The sequence below is a fragment of the Enhydra lutris genome, unplaced genomic scaffold, assembly GCF_002288905.1.
Source record: "Enhydra lutris kenyoni isolate GAN:26980312 unplaced genomic scaffold, ASM228890v2 scaffoldscaffold7, whole genome shotgun sequence".
Lineage (NCBI taxonomy): Eukaryota > Metazoa > Chordata > Mammalia > Carnivora > Mustelidae > Enhydra > Enhydra lutris.
In genome coordinates, this window is record NW_019154091.1 from 17578784 (window position 1) to 17591859 (window position 13076).

A 13076-nucleotide genomic window follows, 5' to 3' on the forward strand; every position below is an offset into this window, starting at 1 on the left:
GAAGGAAAAATAAAATAAGATGAAAATAGATAGAGAGGAAAACCATAAAAGACTCTTAACTATAGGAAACAAACTGCTAGAGGGTAGGTGGGAGACGGAAGAGGTCATTGGGTGATGGGCATTAGCACTGGGTGTTATGCAACTGATGAATCACTAAATTCTACCTCTGAAACTAATAATACAGTGTATGTTAATTGGATTTAAATTTTAAAAAGTCAAAAAGAAAGAATGTATGTAAAACAAAAACAAAACTTAAAAAAATACTTTACCTTCTGAATATTCTCTAATTTCTTTTTTTCAACTTCAAATTGTTTCATCCAGCAATGTCTCTTTTCTTCTTCTTCTTGAAATTGCCTTTTTTCTCTATCCCTTTGAGCTTTGAGAGTTTCTTTCTCCTGGTCTTCCAGTTCTTTCTGTTTCTCTTGCCAAGCTTCAAAAGACTGCCTACATCTTTCTTCCACTTCACAGTATCCAAAATTTATATCAGCATCATCTGTATTCATGAAGAGAAACATTATTATTCTTAAAAGCAAGCCCCTCAAAACTGACCTAACATAGAGTATGAAAGTAGTTTTGAAATGAAGAAATAAGGTCAATGTATTACCAAAGTAAAAGTGATAATATCCAAAAAGAGGTATTTTAGAATATACATTAAAAATCCTATTGCTGTCATATACAAGGAAGTTCCATTTCAGTTAATAAAGAAATCACATAACTTGCCTTAACTATACCACAAAATTTAATATAAAAACATAATGTGTGTGTGTGTGTGTGTGTGTGTGTGTGTGTGTATGTGTACACCAGTTAAAAGAATATAGTTAAGGATACTTAAAAATCCAAGGCTGGGGGCACCTGGGTGGCTTGGTCCATTAAGCTTCTGACTCTTTGATTTTGGGCTCATGTCATAATCTCAGGGTCCTAGGATCAAGCCCCACATCGGGCTCCCCACTCAGCAGGAAGTCTGCTTCTCTCTCTCTCCCCCTGCCTCTCCCCCTGCTCACTCTCTCTCTCTCTCTCTCTCACTTTCTCTAAAATAAATAAATAAATCTAAAAAAAATCAAGGCTGGATATATCTATTTCAGTCAGATATATAGATGGAAAATTTAAATATATTTAAATCAAGTTAATTTGGGAGGCATAAAAAACTATGAAAATATGAAATTAAGTAAGTACAGTAAAGGCATAATAATTTTCAAATGGCATGATTGTGTTTTTGTAAATGTCAAAAGAAAACTGTGTAAATTTTTTCAGAGAAGTATGGTCAATCACATAAAAATTATCAAAAACATCATTGAGCAATTTAGCATACCTGGCAAAACATGTTTATCCACAGGCAAATCATGAGGATCAGGCTCTGGAATAGAATCAGGACCACCACAATGGGTTTTATTCCTCAGAAATTCTTCTTTTTCTATTTCAGACAACATCTAAAAGGTTAAAGAATACCAATAATTAAAGGAAAAGTAAAGCAATCATTTTTAACAATATATCAAGCTATATATACACATATCCAGAACTTTATTTACTTTCAGTATCTCTCAAATACAATCCTACAGCACACTAAAAATTGTATTCCCATGCAAGCAGACTGCATTTTATCCTCCTTGTTTTTCAGAACTCTAATCATTCTCCTGTATTTATCCACAATAGTCAAATAAACTGCTTGAAAATCTGTGGAATGAATAAGTCACGGGAATAAAAGGTACAGCATTAGGAACACAGTCGATGATACTGTAATAGCTTTGTATGGTGACAGATGGCAGATACACTTGTGGTGAGCAGAGAATGATACATAGAAATGTTTTATTATCATGCTGTGTACTTGAAGCTAATGTAACACTGTGTGTCAACTACACTCGAAAGCAAAAAAATTTCTTGAAAATTATTTCCCAGTGTTTCTCCTAATGCTTGCTTTCTTCTTAATGAATTTCTATATTTCTTAACTACAGTGATTGCTCACATCTACAAACAGCTAATACTTCCAGCATGTTTAAAAAATGGAACTATTCTCCACTTTAATCTGAATTATGCAAAAGTCATAATGTTTATGAATACTTTACCATAATTAGCCTTCTACCATATTCTAGTTGGAAAGATATAGGATATCTATTTCAATGAAGTAGCAGTATGATAATTCAAAATTAATATTTCAAGTTTGTTACCAAAAAAGAGAGAAAGATATATATATATATATATATATATATATATATATATATATGAGCAATTTTCAAATTATATGAAACATCTTAGGGAGTAGAGTTATGTAAAATCAGAGATAGTTAGGTAAAATAAGCATTCAAAATGCTAAAACTGTAGGAGAAATTTCTCAAATGTATTTCTGGAGTTTTTAATCAAAATTGCCAGGCTCTCCCTTATTCTTATTTCTTTAGGAATTTTTTATATTTTATCTTTTTTTAAAACTAACATAAGATGTCCCACATTTAAAATTTCCATTGGATATATAAAGTCTCTGCTGGAACATAGTACATTCCTAAGCAGGATAATAAACATTATATTCATTGTTTTCCTTGGAGTTTTTAGGGAAAAAATATCACATAGTATGGTTCTACTGTTTTATCTACATGCATTTTAAATTCCCAATTACTGATGATTCAAATTACCATTTCTAATATTTTTAAAATTGAAATTTGAATTTTTATATATTACAAGCAAGAAAAAACATAAAGTCAAAAACAATTAAATTTTTAAGTTCTAATTGGCAGATTACATCTTTACTTTTTTTAAAGATTTATTTATTTGAGAGACAGGAGAGAGAGAGAGTGCACACACTGTAGGGACAGGCAGGAGAGGGAGAAAGAATCTTAAGTAGACTCTGTGCTGACGTGGGCCTTGATCCCACAACCCTGAAATCATGACCTAGGCCAAAACCAAGAGTCACCAAGAGTTCGACACTTAAAGGACTGTGCCACCCAGGTGTCCCTACCACTGAACTTTAAATCAGTGAACTATCGTCTTTCGTAAGAGGGAAAAGTAAAAAATATCTAACTGTAATATTGAGTACTTTCAGTCAAATATTGATCAGATACCTTTATTAACTGTTCCGGATGTTCTTTATGTTCAGTTGATAATTCTATCTTTAAATGCATGTGATTATTAGGAACCACTCCATAACTACAGCCTAGAGAAAGAAAAAATACTATAACTTTAAATATTAGAGCAGGACAAAGCATGTTTAAATCTCAAACTCCTTTCATTATCCTTTAATCTCAAATTCCATCATAGTATATTCTTGATCAGTGACTCAAAACAATAGGAAAATAATGAAAAATAAAGAACAGAGGAAATCTGTAATCTTTGTTTTAAAAATAAAAGTAATAAATTTATAAAACACTCTCTTTCTAGACTGAAGTCTGTTTTCTACGTACACAGTGTAATGCTGAGTTTGATACTGCAGTGACACCTTGATTAGAAATCAATAAAGGTTCAATTCTACTGCCACAAACTAGCAATATAACCTTGCAGAAGATACTAAACACACTTTAATAAAGGTATTAGTTTAAAAGATTATAGGAGAGCCTGGGTGGCTCAGTGGGTTAAAGCCTCTGCCTTCAGCTCGGGTTGTGGTCCTGGGGTCCTGGGATCGAACCCCACATCAGGCTCTCTGCTCCACGGGGAGCCTGCTTTCTCCTGTCTCTGCCTGCCTGTCTGCCTACTTGTGATCTCTGTCTGTCAAATAAATAAATAAAATCTAAAAAAATAAATAAATAAATAAAAATAAAAGATTATAATTACTAATGTGAATGAAGTGAGTTTCATTTCTGATTTTATGAGTTTTTTGAATTTTATTGTCCTTTTATCATCTGTGTAGATGCAGTTAATTTTTTGTCCTTTTTCAGCTAATATGTTCTATCGTGGTAGTCTTCATTAACAGTAAACTATTGTTCACAAATGACTGTTTTGCTGGTTAACTAACTACTCACACCTATTTTGCCAGACATTACAAATTTTCTTCTTCAACACTTATTCACAGTCTCAGCAGCCTGCTTTCCCATGTGAGGGGCTGACAAAGCAAAAATAACATTCTCCAGATTCCTTTGAAGCTAGGTTTCTGAGGGTGATTAAGGTTCTGTCAATTGATATATATGCATAAGTCTTTATTTCCATAAAAATATCATGTGTGAAGAGAGACAAGGAGCAATATTTTCATTTTTCTGGATGAGACTATGATAGAGGGAGCTCTGGGTTGGAGATAGGAGTGTGTATTAGAAGATCAACATCTCCAAATATCTTAATTATATCATACAGCAGCTCTTTCTGCAACCCAGTTTAACGATGTGTGTATGTGTGTGTGTGGGGGAGGGCGCACGCACTTTTACACTTTGGATGCTCGGACTAGAGTGTATTTCTTCAATTCTATTGACAATTCTGTTATTCATTAGAACAGCTAGTCTCCAAAGATGTCTCTTTCACACTTCCTGGTGTGCATATACTGTTTAGTTCCCTCCCACACAGAACCTGGGCTGACCCTGTGTAACCACCAGGGTATAATAGAAATGATGTTGCATGACATATGAAACTAGGTTATAAGAAGTCTTACAAGGTTCCACATTAGTCTATTGGAATTTTGTTCGTGGAACTCCTCAGAATCCAGGTGCCCTGCAAGTCATAGAGAGATCACAGGTAGGTGCCTCCAGCTGCCATCCAGGTGCCACAGTTGAACTCCCACCCAACAATTAGCAGCAATCAACAAGCATTTCAGTGAACCACCCTTGGAATTCTAATCCACTAAAAACTTCAGATGACGGTGTCCCTATTCACCATCCAACTGTGAATGCACACAGAAATCCAAGCAAGAATTGCCTAGCTAAGCTCAGTCAACCCACAGAACCATAAGAGATAATAACATATTGTTATTTTAAACCACTCAGTTTTTTTGTTTTTTTTTTTGTTTTGCAGCAATAAATAACCAAAATGTCTAACTTCTACCCATAAAAACAAAGACACAAACACCCCCAAAACCCTTCTGCCTAAAGCAGCTCAAGTAGCTTGTGTCTATAACTGAGAGCCACAACTATTATATCTACATTCGTAAGTGAAATTAGCCTCTGGTTTTGTGTGTGTGTGTGTGTGTGTGTGTGTGTGTGTGTGTGTGTGTTATGCTTTGTATTTGAAGTATGGAGGTTTTTATAAATGAAATATTACATAACCTGCAGATTTGTTTATCCTTGATGGACTGTAAGGATTCAACTGTAAAATCATACTCATTTCTTTTTTTCTTTTTTTAATCATACTAATTTCTAATGACATTTAAGAAGAAAACTTTTTCCTCCTTCTTAACAGATTATTGATTTAATCATGTTTTCCACTTTTTTCAAGCAATTTTGATAATCTGAATTTTCTTGGAAAAACATCCTATTCATTGAGACTATCATACTTATTTGATCAGAACTATACGTGAGATCTCATAATTTTCTAAACCACTGCTATAATTATAATTACATAACCTTTCATGTAACTAATTTTCTATAATTGTTTTCTTTTTTTAATTAAACTATATAATTGCCAATATAGTTATATTTCCATTGTATAAATTTTAGTAAATATACACAAACAAACCATTAATATTCCCTATAACTCAACTACAAATAATCACTGACAAAATTTGAAGCATCTACATAGAGTCAGTCTTTACATATCCATTTACCCAGTCACTCAGGACAAAAATCTTGCAGTCAGTTTCCTCTCCTGCTCTCATTCCAATCCATCAATAAATACTTTTGGTTCTTTTTACCTTAAAAATGGTTTCTAGAGGGTTGTCTGGGTGGCACAGTCATTAAGCAACTGCCTTCAGCTCAGGTCATGATCCCAGGGTCCTGGGATGGAGTCCAGCATCAGGCTCCCTGCTCAGAGAGAAGCCTGTTTCTCCCTCTCCCACTTTCCTGCTTGTGTTCTCTCTCTCGCTGTCTCTACCTCTGTCAAATACATAAATGAAATCTTTTTAAAAAATGATTTCTAGAATGTGACTATTTTTCATTTCTACTCCAATCACTCTCATTCCTAACTATACTATTTTTTTTTAAAGATTTTATTTATTTGAGAGAGGGAGAGAGGGATTGAGAGAATGAGTGGAGGGGCAGAAGGAGAAGCAGACTCCCCATAGAGCAGGGAGCCCGATGCAGGACTCGATCCCAGGACCCTGAGATCATGACCTGGGCTGAAGGCCGACGCTTAACCTACTGAGCCACCCAGGCGCTCCCAATATACTATTTTTTTTTTAAGATTTTGTTTATTTATCAGAGAGAAAGTGAGAGAGAGCACAAGCAGGGGGAGCGACAGGCAGAGGAAGAAGCAGGCTCCATGCTGAGCAAGGAGCCCAAAGTGGGACTCCATCCCAGGACCGTGGGACCATGACCTGAACCAAAGGCAGTTGCTTAACTGACTGAGCCACCAAGACATCCCTCTAACCACACTATTGCAACAGTCTTGTAGTAGACTCTTGCTATCTCAGGTTATCTTTTCTACACAATCATCAGAATGAATGCCTCAAAAATGTGTCAGATATTGTCACTCTTTACTCAAAAACCTTCACATACACAGAGTAGAATCCAAAGCCCAGACCATGATTTATAAGAGCCTATATGATCTGACCCCCATAAAATCAGTGCCTTGACCATTACAGAGCCTTTTTTCTAGAACACTGGCTCTCTAGATATCCATGTGGCTCACCTCATTCACTGAGATATCCATGTGGCTTTCCTTAGTCATTGCTCAACTATCACCTCCTCAGAGAGGCCTTCCTTGACTTACCCTATCTAAAAGAGCAACCTCCAATCTCTATGCCCTATCTTAAATTTTTTACTTCATTGAAGTTATCAGTATTAAAATATGACATATTAATTTGTTTCTAGTCTGTCTCCCCACACTGGAGCATTAGAATAGGAAAGCAGGACCTTTGCCTATTTTGTTCTCTGTAATATTCTCAGTGGCTGAAACAGATCCTTTCACACAGTAATATTTGTTGAATGACTATCTATTAATACCTACATTGTAATGTATACTAGTATTTGCATAAATAAAACTGAATTTTATAATAATCTTATATATTATATCATGGACACTTTTATTCCATTAAATATTATCTAAGCCATCTTTTTCAGTGGGTGTTGCTGGATACACTGAGGCCTGTTGAACATTTAGGCTGTTGCTATTTTTCATTATAAACCAAGCCATGGTTAATTCTAGTTAAATCCTTGATCATTCTATTATTCTTAGAATTCCAAGAAGTAATTTTGCTCAGTTGAAGCAAATAAAAATTGTTAGGCTTCTGATGTAAATTGTGTTTTTCTCCCCCAAAAATGTATAAACTGATACTTCTAAAATATTCCTGTGACTCATTTTCTTTTCTTAATGCAAAGTAAAGATGACCCTTGAACAACATGGGGGTTAAGAGTGACAAGCCCCCATGCAGTCAAAAATCTGCATATAACTTTTGATCCCCTAAAACACACCTACTAATAGCCTACTATAGACCAGAATGCTTACTAATAATATAAATGGTCTATTAATGCATATTTTATATATTATACATATTATATACTGTATTCATACAATAAAGTTAGCAAATGAAAATGTTATTCAGAAAACCATAAGAAAGAGAAAATCCATTTATAATACTGTACTGTAAAAAATCTGCACATAAATGACGTATGCAGTTCAAACCTATGTTGTTCAAGAATCAACTGTAATAGTGTCTGGTTTTAATTAGGACCAGTAAAACAAACTGTTGGTGGCTAATATTTATTGGACATATAAAGGAAGTAGTCAGGAAAAAAAATTAATGGACTAAATTAAACAATCCAGCATATTATAAGATATTATAGTAGAGAGAAATGCACATATATGTATATAACAACAACTAAGAACTTCCAGCAGCATAGTTTTCTAAATTATAAATTAATCATGACTACAGAAAACTTATCTGCCAAGCAGATAAAAACTATACTTAAAAAAAAAAAAAAACTACTTACTTAAAACATCGGTATCTTCCAAGTCCTGAAGAATGAGCTCTTCCGCAGTTTTGCTCTTATTCTTTATGATGTTAATACAGTGAAGAACTGACTCAGGTAATTCATCCAAATCCTAATTTTTTTTAATAAATGAAAGTAACTATTAAATCATTTATTAAAACTATGTATCAAAAATTTCATAAAAGTTTTCATACACCAAAACTTTGAGCAAGATGTGTAAATCAGTTCAAACAAGTATATTTGATTAAAATTTGCTTTTTCTTTTCAGGTGACTATGAAGTACATCCATGATTCTGTTGTTTTTCATATCTAAATGAAGAATTTCAAAATTCTCACTTGAATTAGCTATGGATAAAAAGACATAGTAATATACAAATTATAACTTTCCAAAAGTAACATATAGGTTATTGCATCCTAATTAAAAATGAAAGTATAATTATCCTTCAAAACTTAACGAATGAGTTTTCTTTGGGAAAAAGTTTAGTGGAGAAAATTTTGAAAAAGCAAAGCAAGGAATTTGACCTGTTTGATACTTAATAAAAAAAACTACAATAGGGGAAAAAGTAACAGAATAATGGAAAAGAATAAAGTGCCTTGGATAGATTATATGTATAACAACTAAACATATACAAAAGATAAGACAAATCAATTAAGAAGAGGTAGATTATTCATCAAGTGACAATAATAATATTAACTAAATATATGCAGGAAAGTTTCTATTTAGATCTATGTTATATAATATACTTGAAAAAAATTCCCATTAGTTTAAGGATTTTGATGCAAAAGAATGAATCTGTGAATAAATTTTCTTTTTTTTAAAAAGATTTTATTTATTTATTTGACAGACAGGGATCACAAGTAGGCAGAGAGGCAGTCAGAGAAAGAGGGGGAAGCAGGCTCCCCACGGAGCAGAGAGCCCGATGCGGGGCTCGATCCCAGAACCCTGAGATCATGACCTGAGCTGAAGGCAGAGGCTTAACCCACTGAGCCACCCAGACGCCCCTGTGAATAAATTTTCTAATCATATAAACATTGGGGGAAATACACAAATGAAAAGATAATAAATTTGATTTCCAAAAAATAACTATTTCTATAGGTCTAAAGATTCCACATAAACTTTGCTTTTCATATATCTCTAATAACATTAAAAAGCTCATGATTTAAGTTTTAAAAGCAGGATACAAATAAATAGTTCTATGTATAATACCAATATTGCAAAAAAATGCACATATATACATGCGAAATTACAAGTGAGTTGTATCTTCAATGTACTTTTTATATTTAAATATCTAACAATGCACATTGTTTAAAAGTGATCCTAAAGTTAAAAAATGAGATAACAATGTTAAGAAAACTGAGCAAAGTAATATTTCTCCCACAAAGTTTACTCCAGTTAAAAGGATCTTAAAAGCCCAGCATTTAACACTTACTGTATCACTATCATCACTCTGGATGTCTGATTTTGAATCACTATCAACATCATCTTTTTCTAATGAAGAAATGCTGACTTTATCCAATTCAGCTTCTATTTCTTCCTTGAGCTTTGTATCATCATCATCACCATCATTTTCCATCATCCTTTGTAATAAACACAGAACCATTTAAAGAAAAATGAAAAGAATAAAATGAGTAAAATCTATGGGTTGTTTAATGTGTCATACCAATCTAACATGTTCTGTGTAAATATGTTTTCATCTAGGATACCTTCATCGTATCTTAAAATGGTCGTACCATATATTAAAGAACGTTTTTCCCCCCTCCATTAATTCATTAGTTTTTTAATGTTTGATACAAAATGGCCAACTCTAATAGTACTCTCTTAAATCTCTAAAGGAAAAGTCACATGGAATGGACTGTCTTAGCTTCCTGAACCAAGAAACGTCACAGTAAAATTCATCCTCATGGAAATAATTGAGGGTGAAATATCTCTGAATAGCTTGAGTATTCAGAGAATAGAATACTCATTAAAAAAAAAAAGAATACACATTAGAAAACAACCTAAGTCTATATATGGGGCAATATATGGTTAGTTTCTACTTATTAACTGACAGTTGTTAATTTACTATAGATAGCCACGTTTTTAACAACAATAATATGTTGTAATAATATGTGGCTTATAAGACCAATATTTATTATTTAAACCTTTAATGCTGGTGATGGATATGGATCAAGCAGCACATTAGAGTATATCTTCCTGTAATCATCACCATCATCAACCACCATTAGCTTCCATGTATTGCATATTAGTGACAAGCCAGGCACTAAAAGACACTGTGTGAGTGATAATCATCAGAGCAATGGAACAGATATAAGGCCATTATAGCCATTGTACTGATAAGAAAACCAAGGTTTAAGGAGTGTACTTAAATTCGTATAGTCATTATGCTAATCAGTAATGAGGACATGGCCCTAATTGAGAGATCCTGAATTCAAATCCAGTGCTTTTCCCGCTATGAAATGGTCTCCAAACTTAGTCAAACTCCTCATCTGCCCAGCAATCCTTCTGAATATCCCCTAGTCCAAGAGTCTTCAAATTGCAGATGATAACTCTTTAGTGGATCAAGACATTAAATCAGTGGCTTTTCATCATAAAGTTTTAATAATGGAATAGGATAGGAAAAATTAGGGTAGATAAGCAAATAGACTATAAGTGTACTATATATGTTAAAGATAAAAACTGTTTTAAAAAAAACTTTTGTTTTGATTGTAGGTGGGTATATACGTAGGCATGTGCACATGAGCGGCAGTGTAAAGTGTAATTCGTTTGTTTTACTATGGGTCTTGGTTTAAGAAAAAAATTTTTAAAAATACTCTACTCCTCAACTATTATTTTATTTTCCAGACTATTCCAAACTTTCATTTTTTCCTCAAGTCCCTGACCTTTCCAGTGCTACTTTCTTGACTCACCCTCTCTCCCTTCCTTCCCTCTTTTCCTTCTTTCGCTCATCTCAAAATCAACTTTTTGGGAGCCCACCAGGTACATTAACAACAGTGCGAGGTGCTATGCTGATTAAATAAGACAAGTAGCCTATGTTCAAAGTTTACAGTCTAGTTAACAAAGAAAATGAAACGCCCTCATTTTCCTATTTCTTTTCCTGAAATCTTTTCATATTCCTCTTACTTGGAGAAGAATCCCTTCCTAATAAGTGTAATCTTCTGCCTAGTCTCTGAATCTGACATTTTTTCACCTACTCAACTATGCTCCATCCACTAGCCTTTCTGTTTACTGCCTCGCCATACATTTTTATTCTGCTTGCCTCTCTTCCCTACATAAACACAATTAATTCTCTCCCATCCAAAACAAAACAAAACAAACCAAAAAAACAAAACAAAACAAAACAAAAACACAAAACCCTGTGCCTGTCTTTCCTCTAGTTATACATTATCACAGACCTTTCTTTCATATATAAATGATTTAATTGAACTGATCTCCATGTATTGGCTATACTCTTAGGCACTTTTCCCAGAAAAATGAAATTTGATGTTCATACTAAAACTTGTACATGAATATTCACAACAGTTTTATTCATGACAGCCTCAAACTGGAGATAACCAAAATGTCCCTCAATAGATGAATGGTTAAACCAATTCTACTACCTCCATACCAGGTAATACTACTCAACTGACAAATCTCCATGAATCTCTAAGGAACCATGTTGAGCAAAAAGCCCAAACCAAAAGGTAACATACTACATGATTCCATTTATATAACATTTTTGAAGTGACAGAATGGCAGGGGTGGATGGAATTGGAGGAAGGTGGTTATGGTAATAAAAGGGCAACATGAAAGATTCTTGTAGCATTGGAGCTATTCACTATCTTGACTGGAGTAGTAGATAAGTGCGCATATTCAGATGATAAAAACTGTATATAATACACACAAATGATTACAAATAAAAGGAAGGAAATCTGAGTAAGATTAGCAGACTGTACCAATAAAAGTGTTACCATTGGGAGATACTGGACAGTGTACAAGAGCTATTTCCATATTATTTCTTAAAGCTACATTTTAATCTACAATTATCTCAATAAAAGATTTAAAAAATAATGAATACTAAGGAAAGTTAAATAGATTATGATGGATTCATAGAATGGAATACTATGTAAGTCCTTTTAAAAATGGGTATATTTACTGTGCTGTGGAAAAGTAGCAAAGAAGAAATAATTGAAAAAAGGCACATGGTAGAAAAATATGCAGAGTAACTATCCACACATACACAGTTTTTTGAAACACAGAAATTTTCTGGGAGAAATTGGGGATCTTTTTAATTTTCATTTCAGACCTTTATGTTGAGTGATTTTTTAAATCATGAATTCTAAAAGCTAGTTTAATTTTACCCATCAGCTTCCTCCTCCAAAGGAAAACAAAACCATAAACAGAAGCAGTATAAAATATTATCCTGTTATCAAACTTATTTAAAGTGCAATTCAAAAGATTTGCTAGGTAGGAAAATTACATTTTTCTATAAAGCAGAATGCACAGGTACACAAAACTTTATGTAGAGAGCAGAGTAAAGGTAAGAGTCATTTTCATTGTGTCCCTCTCTGCTCACCAATTGGCTCTTTATTTTATTTTTTTTTAAGGTTTTTTTTTTTTTTTTTTTTTTTTTTGACAGATCACAAGTAGGCAGAGAGGCAGGCAGAGAGAGACAGGAGGAGGAGGCAGGCTCCCTGCAGAGCAGAGAGCCCATGCGGGACTCGATTCCAGGACCCTGAGATCATGACCTGAGCGGAAGGCAGAGGCTTTAACCACTGAGCCACCCAGGCGCCCCCAATTGGCTCTTTAGATCAGCCCTGTCCAATTACATATCTAAGCACATATGTGATTTTAAATTTGCCAGTTAGCAAATTTTTTAAGTAAAGAATAACAGGTGAAATTAGTTTTAGTAATATATTTTATTTAACTCGTTATATCCAAAATAATATTTAAACATGTAGTCAAAATAAAAATAATTTATTATTAAGATCAACGTAAAGGGGCACCTGGGTGGCTCAGTGGGTTAAGCCGCTGCCTTCCGCTCAAGTCATGATCTCAGGGTCCTGGAATCCAGTCCCGCATCAGGAGCTCTGCTCGGCAGGGAGCCTGCT

The 13076-nt window shown here is 33.8% G+C and overlaps 1 protein-coding gene across 1 annotated transcript in view; it reads right to left on the minus strand.

Annotated features, from left to right (window-relative positions):
* LOC111142277 (leucine rich repeats and IQ motif containing 1) overlaps nucleotides 1–9565 on the minus strand; it is a 187505-nt gene extending 177940 nt beyond the window's left edge. Inside the window, exons 1-5 of the mRNA XM_022495329.1 lie at nucleotides 9419–9565; nucleotides 7989–8100; nucleotides 3048–3139; nucleotides 1310–1427; nucleotides 270–493 (exon numbers count right to left, since the gene is read on the minus strand). Of these exons, the coding sequence (XP_022351037.1) occupies nucleotides 270–493; nucleotides 1310–1427; nucleotides 3048–3139; nucleotides 7989–8100; nucleotides 9419–9565 (693 nt within the window). The remainder of the gene's footprint in view (nucleotides 1–269; nucleotides 494–1309; nucleotides 1428–3047; nucleotides 3140–7988; nucleotides 8101–9418) is intronic.
* Nucleotides 9566–13076: the final 3511 nt, after the last annotated feature.